Source organism: Emydura macquarii, unplaced genomic scaffold, assembly GCF_026122565.2.
Source record: "Emydura macquarii macquarii isolate MOO-44397 ecotype Brisbane River unplaced genomic scaffold, CSIRO-AGI_Emac_v2 contig_1253, whole genome shotgun sequence".
Taxonomy (NCBI): Eukaryota; Metazoa; Chordata; order Testudines; family Chelidae; genus Emydura; species Emydura macquarii.
Window position 1 is genome coordinate 9,866,751 of NW_027131390.1, and position 26,437 is coordinate 9,893,187.

The window sequence follows — 26,437 nt, forward strand, 5'->3', positions numbered from 1 at the left end:
TTTCATAAATCAGCATATGTTCCCTTTTGAAATAGCTTTGTTCAGTTTTCTGTATGGAAATGTGGGTTTAACAGAAAAATTGCATAACAAGGATGAGTTACTTTCCACACACAACCCTCCCCCCCCTTCCAAGAGATATCCTGTGACTTCCTCTATTACTCCATTAATCGCTGTAGCTCAAAATTCATTCGGATCAAAGGAGCAGAATGAGGTTGAAAAGTGCAGATTCTGGCAATTGACTTGACTGTTTAGATTCCCTGCTGAGCTCATTTACATCTGGAATTAAGCTATTTCTGCTGTATTTTTCCTGCTATATTTTTCCTCCTCAGTTTATTGACAATAGTACTCTTTCCAGCCCCATTCTCATCAGGGGCAGCGCTGAAGGCAGAGCAACGACCATGGACAGACTGACCATTCAAATGACTTTGATTGAGATTCAGAACAGCATTTCTCTCGGATCTGTAGAACCGAAGTCCTGCTATGGGACTAGTGAGGCTACATAGTCTGATTGTGAATTTTCAGTGTCTGTTTGATATCTTTGTCTGTCTTTAGAACTCATTATTTATTCCACTATGGAAAAAGTCTAGAACCTGCTGGCTGAACTGAAGCTCAGGAGAACCTGAAGTAAATAAGTTTGGGGGTTTTTGAAAGTTTCCATTTTTTTGCCGCTATATCTGGATCTTACTTCATCATATAATAGCTTAGTTAAAGGATGCAATTGACTTTAATGTCTCTTTATTTTGAGATCAAGTCTCGATACCATGAAGTGCTTCTGGATTTCTGGGGGGGGGGGGGGTGTGTGTGTGTGTGTGTGTGTGTGTGTGTGTGTGTGTGTGTGTGTGTGTGTGTGTGTGTGTGTGTGTGTGTGTGTGTGTGTGTGTGTGTGTGTGTGTGTGAGACTCTCTCTCTGAGCACCAAATTGCCAAGGAATCTTATAATCCTCATGCACCCCAAATTCCCACTTGTGTCACAGGCGGTTCAGACTGCACAATGAATGCAGTGTGGGGCTCCTGATGTGATAATTGTTTATGATTAAAGAGCTCCCAAAAGTGTGCTAAATGCTTCACAGGCAACAGAGATAGATACATTCCCTGCCCTCAACAGAGATTCGCATATCATTGAACTGACCTATTGTTGCTGAAATGTGAATGGCATTCCATTATCTGAGAATATTGTGTATTTAATGGTTTAAGAGTACTTAAGATTAGCATGAGCAGAGAGAGTGTGATGGTATCATTATGTACTGATTGGCGTTCTGAAAAAATGTGACTGGAGCCAGTCGACAATTTTCTGTCCACGTTTTGTTTAGGTTTTTTCTTTTCTTTTCTCTTCTTCTTCTTTTTTTTTTTAAGGGAAATTTCTGCTTTCATTTAAAGTTGTCATTTTTTGGTCAAATAGATTTTGTGAAAAATCTATTTTAAGCCGAAAATTTTCCCCTTTTGTTTTTTTCCAGGAAAAAACCCACTCTTTAAAGAAAAACTTGAACTTTGTTTTCATCAAAATTGTTTGCAGAGGGGGTGGAGTAGGGAAAATCCTTTTCACAGCCAGCTCTGTGTGGGAGCTTTTTTCTGATGTACATACTGACAGGTCGGGGTTTTAATTTAAAAATCAACAAGGGTCCTGAATTAGAGTCCCTATGTGAAATGAAGCCAGAAGGAGAGTCCAGATTGTGCCTGCTTTACTCATTCTACCTTTCCACAGCGTGTAAAACTTTGTCTGTTTTACCATGCTGGAGTTTTCCCAGATTTTGCACGGACTCTTTTTAAGCAAGAGATGTTGTTATACTCTGGGCAGTAATTCAGCTCTCGCCATGATTTCTTGTTTTGTTTACGTACAACAAGTGTGAACAATACTGAGGATACAATACCTAGGGGCTTCTGAAAGGATGACGATGTCCAGATGCCTCTGTAAAGAAGATCTTGCCTCTAGAGTACAAATCCTTGTCCCTATCTCTCTCAATAAAACATTTTAGGTTCAGTTACACTTTACAGTAATCTAGAAAGGTATGTAACTGCAAGTTGTTTTTGTACTCTGATCTCCTTACAGAGCGTGGTTTTTCCCTTCTAACTAGAAGCAGATATTTTAAAAAACGTGACTACTACAATAACCCTTTCCAAGCCAGACCTTTGGATCTGAAAATCCAGATTCTGAAGGAAATATAGGAACCAGTGCCACTGTGAGGAATCTTTCCATGCCCTTGGTGTAACCTCAGAGCTTTAGCAAAAAGAAGGAATTAAAGTAATTGACAGTAGTAGGGGCATGAAAACTTAAGTGACCTTCTGTAAATACACTGTGGGCATTTCTACCCTAATTACACTATATCCTCTCCTGTAACTCTGTCCTTCCACGCCTTTTACTGCTCAGAAAACAAACAGCTACTCATCTGGGAAACTGGTACACATGCCGGCAAATATATCAGGCTTGAACGCATATTTTTAACAGCAATTCATGATTGGGGTGACGGGAAGGAAATGAGCAGAAAACATCCTATTCTATCTCTCTCTGAAATCTTGGTCGTGAAAGATACGTTTACCACCATAATGATCAAACCCTAATTGATTCATTGTGCTATGAGACAACTGCTGAGTGGAGAAGCTGAGTGAGTTGTCTTCTTGCTCAAACTCCACTTTGGTTCAGTTGCTGAGGAAGGGCAGGAGAGGTTTAGAAAGCTGTTGCCACTACATCCAGTGCGTGTTTTTCTCAGAAAAGAAGAGACACCGCCAGCCAAGAGCTCTTTCCTTTGGAAACTGTGGCTGGGAAGGGCCCCTTTGGCTCGCAAGATGAAGTGGGCAGGCAGACAGCCCCTTTCCTGAATCCCAGGCAGGCAGGCAGGCACCAGACGGCTGAAGGAAGAGAGGCACCAGGCTGAATTAGATTGCCTTACTGTCCAAAGCAGTCAGTCAGAGTCATGCTTAATTGGTTTGCAGCTGTTCATTTCCCCCCCTCCCCCTCCCCTGTTCCTTTCCCCTCCTCCTATCTGACCCCCCACGCCCACCATCGCTCTAGCAGAACGGAAACCTCACCAAGTTGGGAAGTATCTAAATTGTCTGACTAATTTTTAGCAGCTTTTATACCCTTCCCTAAAGAGCAGCAGCAAATGGGGAGGGCAAGTAAAGCCATTTAAACAACAAACAAACAACAAACCCTTCAGCTAAACCCAGTAATTTTAGTTGCACTGAATTTTTTTGGGGGGGGGGGGGGGGGGGTGTATATTTGGTGCACTTGTTTGTTGGACTCTTTTGTTGTTGTTGAGTGACTGAAGGCCGGTTTTTCCTCACTGTCCTTTAGCTGTTACAACTAGTGGCCAAGTGACCAGTGGTTTTTGGGTACTTCCATTTTTGTGTGCCTTTGACAGAGACCTTTTTAAGGGGCTTCGCGTTCCGAAAGTGCTGAGCATCTGCCCTCTAGCAAATAGGCCCAGTTCCTATTTTCTCAAGGGTCTCAAGTTGGGCCCCTAAAATCACTGGTCAGTTTTGAAAACCTTGGCCTTAAATCATAATTCTCATCCGTATGTGCTCTGGGTGGGAGGATGGAATGGGAATTTCACACATCCCTGGTTTAGTTTAATTTTGGCACCATTTACATTCTCCAGGCTGCACTGAGGATGGGGTTGTGATCTTCCCCAGGCAGAAATGTCAGGCGCCACTCGCTTCACATACTCTCAGTCCCATTGCTTTCTCTTACTTCCTGGTATCTTTGACCCTTCAGGATTCTACTCTATGTACTGCACCCGTGTTGGGACTGAGATTCACCCTAGGGGAAACTCTACTTTAATATGATGCTCTTCTCTAACAATCTTGGATGCCAACTCTTCTTTAGAATTATGACAGTCATGGTGGCTTCTTCAGAGAGAGGAGATGAGTAGCAATCCCCCTTTCTTTTTGATCCATGCACCTTCACTTCTGTAAGTCCATCAAGAAGCCTCATGGCTTCTAATAGTATCCTCTGAGATGGGGTTAGAGGTGACGAAGCCAAAGAGTTCCTGTCACCAAAATTGGCCCATTTTGATACATGCCAGAGGAAAGACTCTGGAAGATGCTGCAGAGCATTTGTCAGCTCCAACGTAATTATCAGTACGGCATTCAAAAGAGAATCCACCTCCTGGGCTCTATGACCTCATCCTGAGAGGTGGCCCAGTTCAGCTCCGGATCTTGGCATCTCTGACTGTTCTTTACTCAAGAGCTCGTTTGCCGGATGCTATAGTTTAGACAATCTCTAAATTATTTCCAGCGCAATAAAATGCTCCCTGAACTAGTACCTGGGAAAGACCCTGCGGGATTCTTCTTCCAGAACCAGCATGGTTCGCAGTGACCTCCTAGAGAGTTGCGAGGGGGTACACAGTCCAAACATTCTTGGGTTTCTTTTTCCTGAAAGGTGTTTAGCACCTCACTATTCTTGAGCTGAGGATTATCAGAAAAACTGTCTGATCCATTAGAGAATTCCCGGAGGACCAAGCCATCATGATCAGCTCATGTCTCTGAAGTGCATTTGCCTCATCATGCTAAAGGTGCCAAAACCTTTTGTTTTGATGAGGAACCACTTTTGTTGCCTTACTTCCCGGTGCTTCTGGTTTTAAGGACCTGCCACTCTGCCCTGTTGGTGGGACTCCAGTTATCTGTCAGTTCACCCAGGTGGATGGATCCTGCATTGCAGACAGGGGTTTAGATCTGCTGGTATCCAAGTGGGACTCTGCTTTTCTGGATCCGTTCCCCTCAGCAGCAATATCAAGCTAACCCAGTTTTGCAGCTGGTATCAAGTGCCAGAGGCGACGTTTGTGGATGTCTCTTTAATTCCTGTGCTTGTAGAATTTAGTATATATTTTTCCTCCAGTTCCGCTGATTCACGTGATCCTAAGGGGTGAGTTGAGGGGAAAGAAAGGAGAATATATCCCAAGGCTGGTTCATTCCTCTGGTAAAGCCAGTTGTGGATGTGCTTTTTCCCCTCTCAGTCCAGATCTTCTGTCCCAGTAGTACATTGGGCCTCCGGGCTTACATTATGGTATCCACAGGCTTGCTTGTGAGTGTTCCCTAGGGTCGCCTAGATAGCCTCCTTCGGGTCACGGGGTTTTCAGTGCCTTATTGACCAGGTAAGGGAGTGAGAACACCCCAGTGAAATTGAACCAGCAGGCCGTGAGTGTGTGGCTATGCGACGGGGGAGCAATCAAGATTTGAAGGCATGCTAATCTGTTTACATAAGAAATACTTGCCAAGAGTTTATTTTTATGATGTCTGCATTAGTATAAACCAGAGCTTGACATGGGCACCAGTTCAGTGTGTTGTCATATTTCTCTTACTCCACAAGAGACAGTGGGGCAGGGGAGGCCTTCTGCTGATTCGTAGGGTTGGGCGGCTCCGGGGGGCATGGGCTGTGGTGGGCGGAAGGTTTAGTGTCTGTGGGAACGTTTATTTAGAAGTAAGGGAGAGCCGTGATTGGGGTTTTTAAAATCTGTTCAACATGCAGCCTGTAGTGGTTCTAGCAGAGAGAGGGGAATGAAAACCTGCTCCGCATGGCTACAAAGGCACTGCGCCTTGTGTGTCGGATGGGAAATCTACTGTGGCATTCTTAGTGCCAGAAACCTTTCTCAGTCCCGATAAAAATCTTGCGAATGAAAATATAACCTGTTAATCCTGAATTTTAATGTACCTATGTACCTGCAGGCCAGATCCAGGACTTAGCTCCATTTCTCACAAAGAGGGATAACATAGAGAAACATCATTGCACCTCCACAATGGCATCTCCAAAAAACCACTACATTCTTGATCTGCCATATTCGCTGTGGACTGAGCCACTCTTTTGGGAGGAGGCAGGAATCCAGGGCAGTGTTTGGGCTCAAGACCATCTAGCATAGATACTCCCAGACCTGACCCCCTGCATCCTGTGCAGATCCCTCCAGCCCCCGGCTGTGTGAAGCTAGCACAGGGGCCCACATTAACGTTTCCTTTGCATGCCAATCTCCAGAACCAAAATGAAGGGAGCCTGAGTTTGGCCATCCATGAGTTTCTAGAGTCCAATAGTAGGCCTTTTAATGGTGGGGAGTGGGCGGTTCTGTTTTGTCCTGAGTTAATAACAAGTTCCTAGTTAAAAATAACCCTGCAATTAAAACAAAACGCCTAACGATTTAGGATGTGACACTGCAGCACAACCAGTCTTCCTCCGCGCTGGCTGCACATGAAGACTCACGCCTGCTTGGAATATTTCGTAATTGCTTTACAGAAGGGATAACTGACGGGAGCAGCCGAATGAAATGCAGACGGTGACAAAGAGTTATGCAAAGAGTTAGCCCTCCGAGGCTGGGAAAAGCTCTTATTTCAGGAGTCCAAAACTAGTTTGTTCGACTCCTTCGGTATAGTGACTGCTTCTGTGCATTGCTCAAAGATATACAAACAAACAAGGGATCAATTTATTGTAGGGCCCATTCACTCCTTCAGAGTGTACATAAAGCAGCACCTATGTGGCTTAGTAGCTGATCCCTTAAAACAACGCTGTCTTCCCTCTCTGGCTCCTCCTCTCACGTCTCCCACTTGCTTACACACGTGCACACGCAGAGTAGTGTCAAGGAATTCCGCACCTTTGCCCCATCTCTCGCACGCCACCGGTCTTCCACTGCATTTCAGTGTGTGCGCATGCGCAGGTGGAGTTTGTCTGTTGCATTCTGTTTCAGGGCAACTAGCATTGACCATTGGTTAAAGTAGGTGGAAACAGATATGGGAGCGCTCACCACAGCAGCCTGGGAGAAGCAGTGGGGCTCTCCCCTCTGCTTCTTGCAGAGAAGAGCGGGATTCATGTGCGCCCCACCCTTTATCTCAGGAGCTTGACTAAGAAGTGTAACTGTGGTCAAAAAAGCATGCTGAGTGAAAGACCCTGAGCGGCCGGCTGAGTGCGTGAGTGAGTCCTTTCTATGAACGTCCCAGCCCACACCAATGACCACCCCAGTGGAATTAAAAGCCTGCACCATAGTTTCTCAACCTGTGGTACCCCTGGGGGTACGCGAGACGCAGGCAGGGGGTACGCGGCGAAAAACCCAGTGAAGGGAGGCAGGAGGCGGGCGGCAGTCGCCGACTTCTGGGGGAGGTGGGCGGCAGCCGCCAGCTTCCTGCCTGGTCCCACCTCCAAGCTGGGAGGTAGACAGCAGCTGCCCGCAACCTGGGAAGCCGGGCGGCAGCCGCCTGCATCCCACCCAGTCCCAGCTCCCAGGTGGGAGCCCGGGACTGGGCTCGCAGCTGGGTGGCTGCCACCCGTGTCCCGGCTCACCTCCCACATCCCACAGCTTGAAGATGGGCAGCAGCTGCCTGCCGCCTGCCCACATCCCCGGGTCCCAGCTTGCGCGGAAGCCTCCTCCGCCCCAGCTCGGGCTGGGTGGCAGTCGCCCACCTCCTGGGCTGGCAGCCAGGCGGCAGCCGCCTGCACCTTGCCCAGGTGGCAGCTCCCCTCCCCGGCTCAAAGCCCGGTGCCCAGAAAGCCAGGCAGAGAGCCCAGCGGCTTGCCCAGTCCTGGAGCCGGGCTCTACCCGCAGGTGTACTCTTGCTCTTACTCTTGCTCTAGCTGGGCAGTGAAATTGACAACTACGACAGTCCCAGATTTACCAGTATACAAATCTCAAGGGGGCCCATACACTGTGATTTGCCCCAGCCCGCACCCCCTAGGGACGGCCCTGGGCAGCGCTGCTATCCACTCTGGTGGGCCGCGAGTGCCTGCTCAGACCTCACAAGTTCCCACCTGTGTGAGGAGAACACCGCGTGACCCCGCCATCGGGCCATGCTGGCGTTGACCTTTGCTCCTATATGGAGGAAGGGGAGGAGGAAGGAGGGGAGAAACAGCAGGGGGTTTGTGATCTGCCACAGCCACACAGCACTGCAGAACGCAGAACTCTCCCGCTTTATGAGAAACACGGTCGTCCAGCGGTAAAGGGGGAAAAGATTGTATTTCTCAGAGTGGAAAATGGAGTGTTGGGTACTTATTACAATTTTCAGAAGTTAGGGGGACGTGCTACTGAAAAGGTTGAAAAACACTGGCCTGCACCATGTTAAACCCACCAGCTGAGCTGCTTAAATCTCCAAAGGAGAGTCTGGCTACAATTTAAAAATAAAAGCAGTGCTGTTCTAGTGCTCTGGTATCGGGGATTATAAATAGCCCTCTTGGTGTGTTACTCCTGGCTGTGTGCGTAGTTCTAAGACGTCGCTGCGTTCATCATTGACCTTAGGAACTGTCTGTCTGCTTAACGAACGTGGCGAGCAGAAGCCTCGCCTGCATTTGTATCTTGTGATGACGTTCGCCATTGAGTGAAAAGGTGCCCTAAAGCATAAGCATTTAGCACAGATGCGCTTACTTTGTGCGCCCAGACCCGCAAATGTGCACGGTTTGAGTAACAGTACGCGTTGGACAGAGAGAGCTGAAATCCTTCTGTCAACTAGCAACAATGGTCATCTTGGAGCTGTAGAGTCTGATATCAAAGCCACAAAACAGGACTCTAGCCTACCAGCTAACCCAAGGTAAATAGAGAGGGTTATGGCATGATTGCTGGACTGGGAGCCAGGAACTGCTGCGTTCTGTTTCAGGGGCAGGATGGTCCAGTGGTTAAGGCACTAGCCTAGGACTTTATCAACCTGGGTTTAGTTCCCTGCTTTGCCACAGACTCTGTGTGTGACCTTGGGCAAGTAATTTAGCCTCTCTGTGCCTCAGTTCCTCCTCTGTCAAACGGGGAGAATAGCATTTTCCTACCTCACCGGAGTGATGTGACTTTAAACACATTAAAGATTCTGAAGCGCTCAGATACTCAGGTATTGGGGGCGGGAGGCCACATAGCTGTGGCTTTCCTGACTTCCTCGGTAGCCTTGGGAAAGTCACTTCACCTCTCTCCCTGAGCAACGTAGAGACCGTACCCACCACACACACAGCAACACAGCATTGTTCTGAGGAACAAGCAGATTATCTCCATACTTCTAGTGCTTGCATCATTCTAGTATCTAGGTGCCATAGTCAAGAATCAAAAGAGAATCTTGTCTCACTCATTATATGCACCATCTTCTATTTCTCTCTAAGGGCAAAATTCTGGATACCTACAGGCTGGTCACTGGGGCGCAGGTTGGGACCAGCTCGTAGCGGGTGTCCCAAGGACGAATTCTGGCTGGCTCACGGGAGCGTAATAATCTGTTTATTTGCAGTCTACTATTTAGCCGTAGTTGTCTCTGTGCACTATAGAGACCCACACAGGCTGTGGAGCCTAGTAAACAAGGAGACAAAGTAGGAACCTAAACTGGGATGAAGCCCTGTTTGTGACTAAAGAAAATAACTCTAACTACCAATGATGACTGCTCTTTAAAAAGTGCTGTGATTCTATATATCATGACAGGATGCGCATGTCAGAACAGCACTGATATACATTAGTGAGATGAGATAGAGTCGATGGGGGCATAGCACTTAGTAAGAATAGGTTTATTCTCCCAGGGAGATGTGGCCAGCCTGTTTGCAGGGCGTAAGAGAGGATTGCTCACTGGCCTCTCCCTTCTCGTGCACCTGAATCCGGATGGCCAGAATCTGTTTGGATATAATTGTATGGGTGAGTCATTCTAATCTAGGGGAAACTCCTTCATAGCCTCTTTCAGTAAGGGGGAAAGAGAAGTGTCCTTCTCTAAAAGAGGCAAGGCACAAACTTGTCCTGTTGTTCCAAGGCTCACAGGAGTTTCACACTTGACTCCATCAGACATAGGCTCCTTGTAATGTTGGAAGACGTAGAAACAGAACTCTGACCGGGAGAATCTATAATCCACAATGGGCACAAACTTCCTATTGTTCAGAACAGACACCTGTCTTTTGGGGTGATGGAGAAGACACTTGCCAACACCTAGAGGAGAACTGGGAAGGCAGCAATAGCAAATTAATGTCTTGGGACTTAAAAAACCAGGCTAGAATGTAAGGGCTACATTTTCACATCTGGGTACCTCCTAAAAACTGGCCTGATTTTGCACAGGTGTTGAGCACCCTGCCCCTCCCCCCATTGACTTCACTGGAACATCTGGTTGTTCAGCACTTATGAAAATCAAGGCATTTACGTTGCAGGTTTAAGGGTTACAGATCTTACTAAAGTCTGAAATCAAGATATTTCTTCCTTTCCCTGGAGGGGTCATCTTTACTCACAGACGGTAGCTTGAGGGCAGGGGGAGATTGGGACTTATTTAAATGTACGCTGTATTTTTCTTGCATGCTGAACTCTTAATGAGGCCTGCATTTCACTGCAGATTAGCAGTATGTGTGACGCAGGGCTCCGAGACCTCCTGAGGTACAGCATGTGCAAAGATATTATCTTTTCTGACCCTCATCTTTGTTTACAGAAGTGGACTGCATGCACACGCTCTCTCTCTCTCTCACACACACACACACAGAGCTGAAGCCTTACAGAGGCAAGGAAGCTCAGTTTGCCCTTTTTTTTTTTTTTTTTTTTAATCATTGCAAAACAGGAATAAATGAGTGTGTCACTTTAAACCATGAGACCACTTAGTCCATAAAGACAGATTTGGCGTCTTTGTGCTTCTAGGGACAGGCCAGAATTCCATAGTGATCCCACTGTTCTCTCTCTCTCTCCCCCTTGGCCTCCACCCACCTCTCTCCTCCACCCCCTCTTGAGATTTGCTTAGTGTTTGCCTGCCTCTGTTTTTGTGGCTGGTAACCAGCAAAAGAATGGAATGGATTTAATGATTTGTTGGCTGCACTGCCAGTCTGATTAAGTCAATAAAGCTGCAAGCTGAAAACAGACAGTGTAGTTACAGTATATGACTTTAACCTTGTTAATGCATGTTTACGTCCTTCTGCCCACTGCATAGCCATACATTGCATAAAGAAGATCTGATCAATCTTTAACCCATTAAATAATTCATAACGTGAGAGCAGAATCAGCTACTTGCGAAGCGGATCAGTAACCGTGGGGTCAGCAATAACTTTGGTTCCCTGGACCATATCCAGCATGTTTAAACTATGGTGATGTCACCATGCAAGCTTCTAACCTTAATCATTTGTATGCGAACAAAGGGAAGTTAACTGTTGACACGCTATGTCTTTTTTGTGAAAGAAGCGCTTGTAATGGCTCTACGATGTCCATGCCTCAAATAAGGAGATGGAAATCTCACCAGCCTTCCCAAGAGTCTTGATTTTTCTGTGTCACTTTAGCGTCTTTGAAAATTTTACTTTGTGTTTTGGGGTTTAAATAAGCAAATATCCTCTCCCTCCTTGTGAGTGAGTCAGGATCGATTGCCATCAGTGCAGCCTGCCTGGACCAGGCTCATCTCTCTATTTAACTTTGTTCTCCTGGTTGTAGCTGTGACAGCAGCACTGCCATGACACCTGAGACTTCGGGGGTGGAGCAAAGAGGGGTATAGAAAAGTCACTTAATCTCGCCTTGTTTCGGTGACTCCAAATAGGGGATCGTTGTACGTCCAACTCGCAATGGCCCCCTAGTGGCCTTTCTGCCAGCTGCAGATCACTGGAGTGCAGTGGGTCCTGGCCGCACACCTAGCATGCCCCCTGCCATGGTCTCTCTGTGCCAGCTTCAACAACTGAGGACTTCCTTGCCCCTGTGGCATCTTGTTGGGCAGCTTGAAGTCCCCATGCATCACAGGAGCAGCGCAAAGGAGACTTTGCATAAGGAGACTCTTGCTCTGCGTTTAGACTTGTAAAATAAAGGAAAAAATGGTATGGGCTGGAATTTTCAGTGGTACCTAAAGGAGTCAAGGGTCTGACACCCATTGAATTTCAGTGGCAACTGAGCGCCTCACTCCCTTAGGTATCATTGAAAAATTGCAGCCAATGTGTAGTTAAACACATTTTTAAACCTGGCCTCTGACATTATGCATGCATACATTTGCATGAGCAGATCCACCACTTGTGCATGTAGAAAGGTATTTGCATATGCAAATAAAGCAATTAGACACTTGCGCACATAAATGTGGTACTTGCACACATGTGCAATTGCAGGCCAAAGTTTCAAACCAAGCCTGCATAGTATGCATATGTTTATAGGCAGAACTATTGGATATAGAAAGCCAGACAGGTAAGGCACCAAACTAGTCTTTGTGAGCCAGATGGCCATGCATATCAGCACATATCTCAGAATCCAACTCACGAGTCCAGTAGCTGAATTTTCCAGATGCACTGCAAGTTTGAGATCTGAATCTGGAGCTGTCAGTGGGCTGATGCCTGTATATGCTACCAGGAGCTCAGAGTTAAGCCCTGACATGAAGAGCTAGTGCCGATTCTCCCCAGTTATTTAATTACTTTCTGTTGCTTTATGATTTGTACTGATCAGGACTCTTACGTTAATTTGCTCTGTGTGGTTTTGCAATCTAGAGCTGTGGTCTCTGTTCAGGAGAAGGTGCCCCAGAACTGATGGCAAATCAGATCTGATTTGAGAAAAAAATCCGTGTTAATTTCCAGCTTGGAATTTTCTCTGATGCATCTGAAAGTCCTTCCTTACCAGTCTGCTTATTTCTATAAACTAACTCATATACACCTAGTGATGTTTTATTAGCACTTCACCAATCATAAGGATATATTTTGCAGCTGGTAATTTTTGTGCATTGCATGTGGCGTGGGTTCTGCTCGATGGAATGTGGAGGTGCTCCAAGTGTTTGTTAATGCCGAACGGGGGGTCCTGATTCCTGACCCATAGCTAATATCGCACATGTCACATGAAGCTACCAAGGATTCCTGAGCTAGATCTTGAAATGCTTCAGTTATCTACAAATAAACACCATTAATTGCTTTTAGAGAGTGTCAGGCAGTGGTTAAGTAATGAGATCCTTGTTCATGTATTTCTACATCAGCCTGTTTTGAGGTGGGGAAAAAGTCTGAAGTAGTAAAATTATTTAAAATTGGTGGGGATATTTCCAGGAAGGCATAAAGAGCTGTCAGTAGTGGAAAGCGGCATTTTATGTTCTTGTCCCAGATGACCTTACTCCAAGGACAAATCAGAGCTTGATGAAATGAAGCTGCAGATGGCTAGTGATCTCAACTCTGTAATAATGAAATGACACAAGAAAAAAATGAGCCCTCTCCAGTTTGTAAATACAATCTGAATGGAAGGGGGAAAGGAATTTTGAAGGGGAGATTTGACTTGGTTATAGCATTTCAGCTGCAGGTGTTATAATAAATATTTCTCTTGATTTTTTTTTTTAAATGAGTGGCACCTTACACATTAGTAGTCAAGGTTGCCTTAACCTTTTTTCTATTTTTAGATGATAGTACCTTGTTTCTGATTCTGCATAGAAGGTCACAGCCTGTTTATTATCATTTGTTTTAGCTCAACATTTATTGTTGTTTTGGGTTTTTTTTTAATTGAGGCGCATTTGGAACTTGATTGGACTGATTACTTGATATGGGAATTTTAGGTAATTGGGTTTGGCAAGGAAGGGTGAAAACAGGTAAGAGATTTAACAGTGAAAAAATGATTGCTGCTCATGCATCATCTGCTTTATGCTAGACGTGCACCATTTGTGTGCTTACCCCGGAGAGGCAGGGTGAACACTGTAGCACCTATGCAGAAGAGTCTGTACACTCAAAGGGAGATTTTCAAATACAGAAAGGGCAGTGAGGTACCCAACTGCCATTGAAAGTCAATGAGAACTGGGCACCTACCTGAGAACAACTCTCCCTTAAATTAAAAAAAAAAAAAAGGAGCAAGAGAGAAATACGCAAATTAACATATATATAAAACATTAACTTATAAAAATGGAGCAATTAAAAAACTCCTCTTTTAACTCAATCTATCTTGATTTGGTCCAAGTATGTAAAAATGGCAGAGATCTCCAGAAATGGGCAGTTGAAGGACTAACTTGCCTCCTTAACTGAATTTCTTGACTTTCACCATGTTTGAACCAAACCTTGCATGCTTATTTCATCTGACCCTTTCCCTATTATTTATATTTAATATATACTATTCTATTTAATATATAAATTCAGCATCCAACTGTCACTTTTTTCTGCGGCTGCTTCTGTTGTACATTCAGCTAAACTGACTCCTCTGAACCTCATCAACCCTTCCGTTAGAGGGAACACCTTGACATAACACATGGATTACTTGAGTCAAACTGTACTTTATAGATGCGAGACGCTGCAGTTTGTCATTGGGGCTAGTGCAACCTTGGAGAGATGGCAGAAAAGGACTACTAGCCGAAATGGGGCGAGATAAATACAGTTTTAGATGATCTCCCTGAATTTATAGGCGAGCTGCCCTCAGTGGGAGTGAGAGTGCATTGTCAAGGGTTGTAGAATCATGACAGCTGAAACCAGCCAAATATAAATATTTTATTCTTTGCAGAGAATTCAATTTTGGACTTTGACTGTATGGAATATAGACGTGCAGGAAGTGTGTGTGTGTAAACCAAGGCAGATGAATTTATTAGAAAGGGTATAACTCTAAGTAAGGATCTTAGAATTCTGGCCTGGAATGGAGCAACCAGTATGGAACAATGTATGTGTACTGAGGGCACCCTCTGATCGGGGCCCTGTCAGAGCCTTTCCTACCATTCTGATTTCCTGGGTGCTTCCACAAGAGAGCATCTCTGATCCTGCCGCTGCCCTTCCGTCGGGGTGGTGGAGTGCAGAAGGTTGCCATTAATGATGCCAGAAGGGAGTGCCTGTACCAAGGGTGTGATTTGCAATCTACTCCAGCCCCTCCTGGAAGGCAGGGAGTTTTTGCTGGTGCCATGGCTACTCCTATTCTAAGGTCTGCTTATGCTGCATTGCATTCAGTGCCTTGGGGTTTATCCATCCCCATGTTACACTGAGCGTCCCATCTGTCTAATGACTGGGATGCTGAGTGTGCTCCTGAACCAAACTCCTGTTTTACCTTCCTGCTGCCAATATGATGTTCATTAAAACACCCTATTGGCATGACCTCAGATAGGCCTGATAAAGCAGGCATTTTCCTCCATATGAAATAAAACAACCAATGCAATAACTTGCCGTAGGATTAGATGTCTTGTTTTGTTTTGTTCTGCTGACTAAAACCAGCTGGGGAAAAAATGTGGCAAAATCCTTGCATAAAAGTTTTCGCTAATTTGATTAATTGTTTTGGAAGGGGGAGTTGGGCTGAATTTCCATCCTGTTAAAAGCCTGGATGCATTTAGAAACAGACTTGTGGGTATTTTTCTTTTGAACAGTGTAAGCAGTGTAAGAGCAGCTATAAGGAGATTAGTGTTTTTTCTGTTTTACTTGGCCAAAAGAGTCCCTGGTATAGTTGCCAACCAGGTATAGTGATCTTGTCATTGGTTCCATCAAAGAAGGAGGGTTAGCTTTGTGTGAGGCTAAGCGTGCCAATGCCATAAGAACGGAAGAAAGAGCTTAAAAGAACTTTTTTTTTCCTTTTTTACAAACCATACACCTATGGATCACTTACAGTCTTCAAACAAAGCTTTTTTTTCCTGACTGACAGCCCCTGAGATAAGCCAAGAAACTTGAGTCTGATAGTATTTCACATGGTTGTATATCAAGTAAACGGGTGGAAGATGAAAAAAGAAAAGACCCACAGAGCTGCACAGTTTGTTTTGTCAATGCTTGTACATTGTGTTAAAACAAACAAACCAAACCAAAAAAAAAAAAAAAGCTTCAGAAGATGTCTGAACTAAAAGGGTCAGTTTTATCTTGAAGTGCATCTTTGAAGTGGAGGCAGAATCTGGGGGGAAAGAAGAAAAGGGAGAAGGAAAAGGAAGAGATCTTCCTTCAAAGAGCAAATGTAAAGTCATATTAAAGGCAACAAATAGGACTATATTCTGTGCATGCTGACTTAATGTAAACGATCATGGCATGTTATATTTAGAACATCAGTTTTAAGTCACGTAACATGAACATTCTGCCAATGTATGGGGTTTGGGGGCGGGGGGAAGAGGGTGGTTTGTACTAGAGCCACATCTCAACCCAAATATTTTCACATTTTAATATCCATTTAGATTAAAATGTATGGAGGCATTGATAGCAGCTCCATAGTAAAGGCTTGCACCAGGATTTTCCTTTTTTAAATATATGCATGTCTCCACCCTCCCCGTTACGTAGGCTCTCAAGAATATCAGGCAGAGAGAACGCCAGGTGTGGATTCTTTGTGGATCCTGCAATTGAGCCAAACAGGCAAGTCTCATTGCAGTGTAGTTTGATGCCTGGAACAATAGTAGTAGGGGGATCTTTCTAGTATAGTTATTATATTATTTGTATTGCCATAGTGTGTACAAGCCCCAGTCACAGACCAGGGCCCCTTTGTGCTAGGAGCTGTACAGACACAGAAGAAAAAGACAGTCACTGCCTCGAAGAGCTTACAAGACAGACAGATGCAGGAGCACAAGGGTCCAATGGGGCCATAGTCTGAGGCTAGTACACATCTACATCTGCACAGCACAGTACAGAAGAAAACTCTGACATGTCATCGGTCAGACTAGGTGATTATGATGGTCCCTTCTGACCTTAAAGTCTCTGAGTCTATGATAGGTCACCCCTCCAAATACTGTCCAGAAATGGGTTAATGAAGCTTCACAACACCCTACAGAGTAGGAAAGCCTCATCCTTCCCATTTTACAGACGTGAACTGGGCACATGTCTACACTGCAGTTAAAAATCCGCAGCTGGCCCGTGCCAGCTGAAATAGGCTAAGGGGCTGTTTAATTGCGGTGTAGACATTCAGGCTAAGGGTGGAGCCTAGGTTCTAGGACCCTGCAAGGTGGGAGGGTGGGAGGCACTGCAATTAAACAGCCCCTTAGCCCAAGCCGCACGAGTCCAAGTCAACTGGCATGGGCCAGCCGTGGGTGTCTAATTGCAGTGTGTAGACATAACCGTAGAGGTTGTCTGATTAGCCCAGGGCTTTACAGTGAGTCAGTAGCGGAGCCAGAAATAGAACTGTTGGGGAGTTTTGTTGCAGTGTCTCTTCTATTCCAGTTTTCTAGAATAGAGCTCTTTTGTAACTACTTCAGGGTTAATTGTCTTTGGTTTAAAAAGCTTGTTAGACATTGGCACTAAAATTCCCCTCCCCCCCATATTGATAGCGAAGAAGTCTGATCTGTGCTGCCTGTTTACCTTCACATTTTGTCTTTATTCTTTGGTACAATGGTCACACTTAAACATTTACTTCTGTTTTGAGATCAGTAATTATGGATTCAGCTGTGAGACCCATTGAAAGAAAAGGGACTATTTCTCAAACTATGGCACCTTTCAGAAGGAAGAGACTTTTTAAGCTCAGCCACTGTATGCATTTTTAATTAGATGCGTTTCAGTTCTTCCGCTGCTTGTTGCTTTCATTGGAGATGTGCAGTTTTCACTAGCCCTGCAAACATCCACCTTGCTTTGCAAAGCTGGGTCTATTTCTCGCAATAACCTTGCATTGACCTGGTTATCTGTTATAAACACAAAGAATTGAGTTCTGATTAGTCCATCTGTTAACTGGTCAAATTCACCTGACTTGGCTTTATTGTGAGGGTCCGTAATATAATGCTCAGTGGTCTCACCTGGCAGCTTATATCTTGCAAAGTAAATGTGCCGTTCCAAGAGCCACTCTTCTGCAGATCACTGTCGTCTTGGCGTGTTCAATGACTGCCCAGCAGTTTGCAGTCCCCTTCATGCCCTCATTGAAATATATTGTAGATCTTCAATAGCTCTGGGCTTAATTTAGGGCATTTTAAAATAGATATTTCTTTCTACTTTATTCCTTTTGAGTTCCACCTTAAGAGCAGATGGGAAAATACAGGAATGATGAATGAGACTGGTGCTTTCAAACATTTTTTTAAAATCCCAAATGAATACTTTAGATTAAGGTTAATGAGATTCCTACCTGCCCGTCCAGGGTGACTAGATCCCTCAAGATGACATTGGGGAAGTCCTGTTTTCAGACTTCTGTTGGACTGTTCGTTAATGAAGATGCATGAAGAATTAAGAACTGTAACTTTTGAGATTCTCCCCCCCAGTGAACACGTGGGTGATTGCTGAATAAAACAGGAGACCACTCAGAGCTGGAGTTTCTGAAATGCGTTTACATAACGAACGCAACTAATTTGCAAGTACACATACTGCGATTGTGAGCCAGGTTTTTAGAAGTGTGTATGTGCATGACTTGTAAATGTGGGCCCTGGTCCCACATAGCACTTAAGTGTGTGCTTAACTTTCAGCATGTGAGTTAGTCTCTAGTGGCACTATTAAGTTAAGCACATGCTTAAATGCTTTGCTGGATCAGAGCCATAATTGCTGTGACTGTAGCCCCAGGAAGCCATCACCCAGGAAGTTTATGCATACGTACAGTTCTAACAATGTGTCACTGCACACACTGTTTGTGCTTGAGAATGGTCTGTGATATGTCTGATCCGTCATTGATGTATATGAAGAGCAATATTTTTTTTCAAGTGTAATGGTTGGACCTGAGCAAGAATACAAAGCATACACATTCCTGAAAACTGATTCTAATTCTTTTTGTCTATCTCCCAACACTAGCCCACAATGCTGGGTCAATATCTACTGACTCATCCACCAGTCCCATCTCCAGCAGAAACAGCCAAATTGGAAAGCCCACTGAGTACTGTAGAGCCCTGAAACTGCCGTGTGACAATTTGCCTAGCAACAGAAACACATGCTTTCAACATTTCCAGACTCCTTATAATATGCTGTTTGGTTAAAGATTCTCTTGATTTGATGTTTTAATTTGAATTTTGGAGGGGGAGAGAGAGAGAGAGACAGAAAAGCTGTGATGTATTATGAAAAACACAAGATGAATTCTATGACTGCACACCAGGCATTCATATCTTTGAATGTAGCCCACAAGTAACTAAATGCACCCCTAGATGTGTGAACATCCAGAACGATGGTCTTTGGCTTTGAAATTCAAATCTGACCCAACAGGCTATCTTCCTGAAATTTAAAATGGGATAGTCCAAAGCATGGGCCAGTTCAGATTATAGTTTGTTTGGCATGACCTTAGTATGGGGAGAGATTTTTCTTTGGGGTGATGAAAAGGAAAAATGTTTAAAGTTCATTAACCTTTGGTACAGATAGCAGCATCCTTTAGACCACATGCAAGAGCTATTCTTAGTCATGACACTTACACGCTTATTTTCTACTCTAAGGGAATGCAGTAGTTCCCACTAGTGGTGAAAACATAGATTTTTTTTTTGGTCCTATCTTAAACATGAACTGTAAAATGAAAGGCTTTGAATTCCTTCCTTGTTCTCCTTTTATTTAATTTTTTGCCTAATTTCCCCCCAAGCAAAAATTATTATTTTTCTGTAGTGGCTAATTAAATGTTATGCAACACTTCTCCCCAAAGTAGCAACCTATTGTGTGTATTTGCAAATGAATTTGGCTGATTGCCCTTCTTGCTATATAAGGTGCTTGCAGAAAAATCCCATAGCCGTTCTACTGCTGCAGCCCAAGAACTGCAATTAGTAATGTGATTTCCCTTTCTTTGCCATTAATAATATGGAAAAAACAACATTATTTTCCTAATGAGGTTTAGGAGAAATTAGAATGAGGTGGACACGATTAGCAAAAAAAACCTTTAATGTTATAACTTGTTAATGCAATAGCCCTGAGCGAAACAGAATGATTGTCCTTGCACTAAACTCGTTTGCTTCACTAAGCACAGACCCTCTGCACGCAACAAGACAAGCTGGGAGGAAATTGGCTAGATGGCTGGGATTTTGGTGATTATGAACATTTCAGTGTCTTTCATGTATAGAGTACACAAACTGAATCCCTGCTCTTTCAAATATTCCCCTAGAGGCAATCCATATTATTCAAAGCTTAACTATGACTGCAGAATAATATCTGACATGAAAGCAGAACACTAGCTTTACATGAACTTTCATATTTACATCAGGAGTAAATCATACCTACTTCTCCTTCCCTTCTCAGTCTGTGGGAGGGAGGAGAGAGGAGGAATAATGTCCAGCAGGATTGTAAGCAAAGCGGCGGTAATAATGTCTGGTCTTGTGAGACTGCCCATGAATAGGAATGATAATGAGACCAGTGATGAGTTGCAGGTTTGTGTCTTTTCATGAATTATCTCACAGGCATTTACATTTCATCAATTGTGGTTTTGCATAATAGACCTAAGTGCTGCAACAAAAGGAGGCACCATAAAAGTGAGTAATTTCAGTGACCTTCTTGGTAATTGCTCCTATTTTAAAAAAACATATATATCTCCAAATGACCTGGGCAATGCCTTGTAGTGAAACCATCCCGAAAGGCATTCCTGTTCTGACAGCCTGGTTTTGAACAAACACTCTCCAACGTTTCCTTCTGGTCACTCCGAACCATTGCTCGTATCCTGTTTGCTCCACTTTACCATCACTCTAATTGTCAGATGTCAAAAGGTAACAGCCCCTTTCTTCTCGCTTATCTCCTGATAACATTGATTCTCAAACAAAGGATGTAGGCTTCCATTCTGAAAACAAAGGAAACGTGGCCTAGTTAAGGATGCTGGATATAATGTACATAATTCTCTCTGCCAATAATAACAAAGCACCATAAATAATGTAAAAGCTGGATGTTAAACTGGAGACTATGCTGGTAGCTACTGTGCGTGGGTATAGAGCTTGCTGGAGCATTTCTCTGCTCCTCCTCCTTGTCACTGAAGACGGGGCTTTTTTACTTATTTTTTTTCTCCCTCTGGTTTCCCTGATTACATGCTACCTCTGTCAGACGTTTTGACTTCAATGTTTCTGACTTTCTCTTCCCTTCAGGTTCTGCTCCCAGAATCTTTTTTGGTGCTGTTGTGATTAATGGTCTTTAGAATTTTCCCCTCTGTTCATTTTGGGTCAGATTTTCAGCTGGCGTAAATTGACGTCGATTCGTTATTGACGACAATGGAGTGATGTCAGTTCCCACCAGCTGGGAACTTGGCTTATTGATTCCAGTGGAGCAATGCTGATTGATGCCAATTGGGATCTGGCTCTTCTCTCCTCTGCATATTCAGGTTCTTGCTTTGTTTCCAGATCACCCTAACCAGGAGCTTTTCCCACTAACGCTGGTCTTCCCTGCCTGTCCCCCTCATCTCTGCAAGACCTTGGCTCTCCTCTTCCTAAGTTTTCTGCAATGTGCTTCTCCTTTCTATCCAATATCTAGCTCCTGCTTTACTCCAGCTCTTCTTCCTTTGTCTGTTAGCACCACGTTGGGGAATTAGTGGAAAACATAGGGCTTGATTCACATCCCTTCTGCCATTAATACACCCAAGTGACTCCACTGATCTCCGTGAATCAGTCCCCTAGCCTTGGGCCGGTAACAAAGAACTTTGGATTAATCTTTGATCCTTCAGTTTCTTCCTGTGTTGATACTCTGAAGTCAGAGCAGTCCACTGCTACTCATTACAACAGCCATGATGTGCGCCATTCTATGTTGCAGTCTCTGTAAAAATCTGGACGATGCAGTTAAAGATGGAACAGCAACTGAGCTAGGTGGTGGGGGGGTACAAGCGGATGGGACGATTGCTTTGGTTGTGATCTCCCTGGTGAGATTGATTTTCCTTTTTTGTCTCTCTTGACAGGATCAAACTCCTGGAATTGTTACCAGACTTCAGGAGCCAGGCACCATACCAAGTGGTGGCTCAGTGCCCGCACCAGCTACGGTGAACGGATATACGATGAGGAACCATTTGCTGAAGCAGCAAATCATGAGACGGCAGCTATTGCAGGTTCGGTTTGCCGTGCTTACGTGGCTCCTTTAACGTATATGTGGCCAGTGTTAAAGTGAGAAGTGCTGCGTAAGAAATGGCTGTTGCAGAGTATTGCTGGAATGTGGGAAATCACCAGGCTGGGTCAGACCATCATCAGTCCATGGAGTCTAGCCTCCTGTCTCTGAGAGTGGCCAGTACCAGCTGCAGGGGGGAGAGTGTGTGTCTGTGTATGTATATTTCCCCACTTTTATGTGGTTGAGGAACTTGGCCACCTCCATGCTGCTCTTTCCATCCCCTGTAATCCAGGGTCTGCGATAGGGGAGAGGGTGGATGCTGAGGGGTCTGGCTCAAGTGGGGCAGGGTTGGGGGGCTGTTCTTCATTCCCTCCCCTCATCAGCACCATGCGGATTCCTCCCAGGAGATGGCCCAGCTCCAGTCTCCTTCCCACTGCACTTGCCACTCCTCCCAGGAGGCTGCATTGGAGCCCTTGCTGGGAGGGGTGGCCAGGGATGAGAGGCGATGAGGAGGCACGGACCCTCCCGCCCTGGCTTCCTGTGGAGCCTGAGGAAACTCAGGTTTGGGGCAATCAGACCCTTCTCCTCCTCCTCCCCCCCTACTGGCTACAAGAGGACAATGAGGGACGCTTGCTGAGATTTCCTCCTCAGGCTTGTCCTGCACGTGGCAGCTGGAGTGGGGGCCCAAGAACTTCTTCATCCTTTTGTAAAGAACCTCTCCCCTTTGCTGGCTGGCTGCCTCCCTCTCCGCCTCACTTCCAAAATGCCTCCCTTTTGACCTGCCCCACGCCTGTCTGTGCTGGAGTCGTGGGGCACTCATTCCAGTCCATACCTGCTCTCTGCACTGCATGTGCCGGCGCAGCAGACAGTGTAGCGCCATGTGGAAGGACGTGGCCAGATTTCCCAGTATCGTAGGCAGCCTATGCTGGAGAAGGTGCCACTGAAATGGAAATGTGCATGGCTTACAAGTCAGCTCACTTTAGACAAAGCCAACAGCATCCTGGGAAGGCGGGAGCTTCCCAGGGGTTTCCCTGTGGTTCCACAGCAGGTTTTGGTTTAAAACCAGGATCTGGCCCACACATGAGTAGAGCCATCTTCCGCTCTCACTCACAGCCACCAGACCTCTCCTCTGTCAGTCTGCCCGTGTCTGTTCATTCACATGCTGTGGGCACCTTTCATTCGCACCCTCAAGAATCAGGTGCTTCAAAGAATGTGCCCAGACAGGCAGCCCAGTGGATTCTGGGGAGCCTCAAAGAGTCCTGCAGCAAACAGGACCTGATCCTAAGCCCACTGAGGACAATGGAAAAACTCCATGACTCCAGTGGACTTTGAATCAGACCCCTGCTGAGCAGAAACAAGGGGAGCTGGAGGTAGAAACCCGCCCGAGGTGGGTGAGCAAAGTGGGCCCAGCTCCCCTATAGATGTGGGCCTGATTACGCAGCTTTCGGCTACGGATGCCCTTGCTTGCACTGTGTTATTTAGAGAATGCCTTTGCAAGAAGGGGCATGTGAACAATTAAGTTCCTGACCGAAATGAACTGTCTGAGCTTAGCCTCTGAAGAGCTTGTGTGTGTAGCTGGGTAGGTTGTTAGTGCCCGACTGGCCACACTTCAAATGTCTGCTGTTATTTTTGTTCCTTGAGAGGCTGCAACGTGACTCCTGTTTCTCTTGTTTTCCAGGAGAAGCAGAAACAAAACATGCTGGGAGTAGCCTCTGAGCAGAGGAGTTCATTTGCACCCCAGCAGATGAATCAGTTTCAGGGTAAGGAGTGAAAGTGCGTGCTACTAAAAAGCCTTGGAGAGCCGGGGCTCTCATTAAATGCGGGGCTCTTAATGATACTTTGCACTGAAATAAAAGCATTCCACTTTTGTCACATAACATGGAATTCACCTATTTTCTTATCACTTAAGCAGTAACTCTGTGATAAGGAATGCTGTGGAGAGGCCTGTTTAATGAAAGAGATGAATTAGAGCAAGTGTCCTATTAAAGATCTGCCATGTTTCAGAGGTAAATGCATGCTTCATGTTTAACATTTACCTTTTTATATACAGCAGTACCACAAGCTATTCCTGCTGACTGTGGTCAGTCCATGCCAGCTCCTCCACTGAACCACCGCATGATGGCATCCAACCCGGGAATACTTCAGAACACCTTGGGCTCCGGAATTACTCCAAGCACTGTGAACCAGAACAGTGGGTCAATGGTAATGATTCCGCATACTTCTGGCAAACAGCAAGGGATTTTTCCACCTAATTCCAATTTTAACATCCCTCTGCGACCAAGCCAAACCTCGTTGGGCATGAACTCAGGATGCCAGACGGTTCACAGCCACGCTACTATCCGGCCAGGAATGACATTGTCTAGCTTTAACTCCAGTTCTCTAACAAATCATTCTGCAACTCAGCAACACTTAAGACAGCCTAGCATGCCAAGAATTTCTACGGTCTACCCCAACCCACCTGCCCAGATGTGGACCCCGACTGGGGTTTCAAAAATGCCAAATCAAAGCCAAATGGATACCAGCATGCAGCAATTCTCCAGTAACCCCCTCGTCTCCAAGCAGAACGTGAGACCAAATATCCCAGGTCAGCACTTTTCCCACCAGGCTGTAGCGCCACCTAATCAGATTGCACCTGGAGTCCAGGTCAGACAGATGCAAAAACTAAACCTGGGACAGTCCAGCCAGAGCCTGAGCCCGCTGAATAATCAGAACTTGAGACACAATTTAACCAGAGAACCATTGCCAGCTATGAATGTTATGAAATCCCTGCCACAAGGCATGTCCAGTTTTAACCAGCTCAATCCGGCTCAAGGACTTTGCCCGCCAAGTTACCCCTCCGCAGGCCAGCTGTCGGGAACATTCAACAGAATGAGCGCTGCTTCCGAGCTGCCACAGTATGACTTTGTGCCACAGCAAAGTAATTCGATCTTGCCTGGAAACTGCAGCGAGACTGACTTCATTGACTCCCTCATGAAGAACAGTAGCAACAACGATGAAGACTGGTTGAACAATTTGACAATGATAGATGACATTTTGGGACAGCATGCTCAAAGCTCCGGCCATGTTTAGCTCAGAGGGGAAGCAGACCGACTTGTAAATAACTGAAGTGTGACTTTTAAAAGTAAAAACCAACCAACGAAAAATTGCCTCCTCTTTCAATGCCGAATGAATGGACGCGGCCAATTCTTTGCCTGCATCGAAGTTTAATATTGGCAGTTTTTCAGAAGACTGTATATATTTGAATATTTTGTAAATTATGTTTTCCTAAACATTAAATATAGAAGTATTTATACTTCTTTGCTGGACTGTTTGTAAATAGATCTGTAGCATACATTTTTTGTTTTATTATAGGAATTTCATTATACCTTGTTATAAATATGCAAATAATATTGTTAGTTTCAGTAATACTGTGTATTACAGCATAAAATACTTATGTTTTTGACATAACTTAACACATGAGCTAGAGGTGTCATGCAAACTGGCTAAACAGAAGCAAATATGGTAATTATCTCCCTTATCAAGAAACAAGATTGAGGAGTTGCATTTTTAAAAAAAAAACTCAACTCATTCATAGCACTCATCCTGCAAACTGATACTTGTGGGTGGACCCCATCAGAGCTTCATACAGGGGGAGGGATCCACCCACAGATATCTGATTGTGGGATTGCAGCAAAGTTTTCAGTCAAGACACAGTCCTCCATATGTGGATGAGAATGTTAAATGAATTAACTGTCTTGCACTGAGTATATACTCATGATAGCACCACTGTTAACACAGATTATCTGACTACAAATTGCAACCAGTTGAGGAATTATTGTGTGAAATGAGCTACACCTGAAGAGCAAACATCAGTCAGACATTGGATGATACCACCAGAAGGGAGTTTTACAATGACACGATTGTTCTGGTTTGCACACCTCTGCCATGTATATTTGTAGTGTACAGGTGATTTGTTCCTGGTTTTAAGGCTTTTCATAATTTCTGTTTTTAATGTGAGACTTTTTTTTCACAGGGGAAAAGTCTATCAACATTAATAGTTAATTTTTGATGGTTTTTGTCAGCTACTATTATCATATGTATATTTAAGTCTGTTTATAAAAGATCCACTGTACTGTAAACTTCTTAAAATGTTCATACTTTGTGTAATCATATTTTAATAGTCACATCATACTTTGCAATACATTTGTAATATAACGTCAGCTTCAAGCACAGAATGTTTTTTCTTCATACCATAATAAACTGCCAGGGGAAAATTGCATATATTTTATGTTTTCATTTCATAGAAGCAACATTTTGTATCTGCAAACATTTGATATGAATTATTTCACTGTTTGCAGGATGTTAGAACATCAGTCTAATACCTTGTATAAATGTATATGTGCTATTACTAGAAGAAATGGGGTAAAGGAGGAATTGAATTAAGCAGGCTAGAATTTCAATTTTGGATGGGGTTTCCTATGCCAGCTTTACCCATCTTTTCAAATGCAATTATAAATGAACCTAGACAACTCTGTCTGTTTTTTATATAGCACCTATCACCATAGTTATTTAGGCGACACTTATTATTATCCAGAAATATAAATGAATCTAGATTTTGGAACTATTGCTTTGACAACTCTTTATTTTTACCTGTAAATATCTGTTGGCCTATCTGGAAAATGTAACTGTTTCACTTCAAGGAAAAGCCATGCCCAATGCAAGGCAGCAGCGGTTCAGGGCAATTTGTGCAGATGCTGTCTTGCTAAAGCCACACCATACTGTCTCGTAATATAGATGTTAAATATTATATATATGTGTG

The 26,437-nt window shown here is 44.5% G+C and overlaps 1 protein-coding gene across 4 annotated transcripts in view; it reads left to right on the top strand.

The window, feature by feature from the left end:
* The window catches only part of MAMLD1 (mastermind like domain containing 1), a 333,866-nt gene extending 307,969 nt beyond the window's left edge, over positions 1-25,897 (top strand). For 3 of the 4 annotated variants that reach the window (XM_067548117.1, XM_067548114.1, XM_067548116.1), the window contains 3 exons: positions 21,497-21,643; positions 23,318-23,399; positions 23,690-25,897. In XM_067548117.1, coding sequence (XP_067404218.1) covers positions 21,497-21,643; positions 23,318-23,399; positions 23,690-24,708 — 1,248 coding nt within the window. In that variant the 3' untranslated portion in view covers positions 24,709-25,897. The remainder of the gene's footprint in view (positions 1-21,496; positions 21,644-23,317; positions 23,400-23,689) is intronic. The other variant, XM_067548115.1, reaches the window with a different exon arrangement.
* The last annotated feature ends 540 nt before the right edge of the window (positions 25,898-26,437 follow it).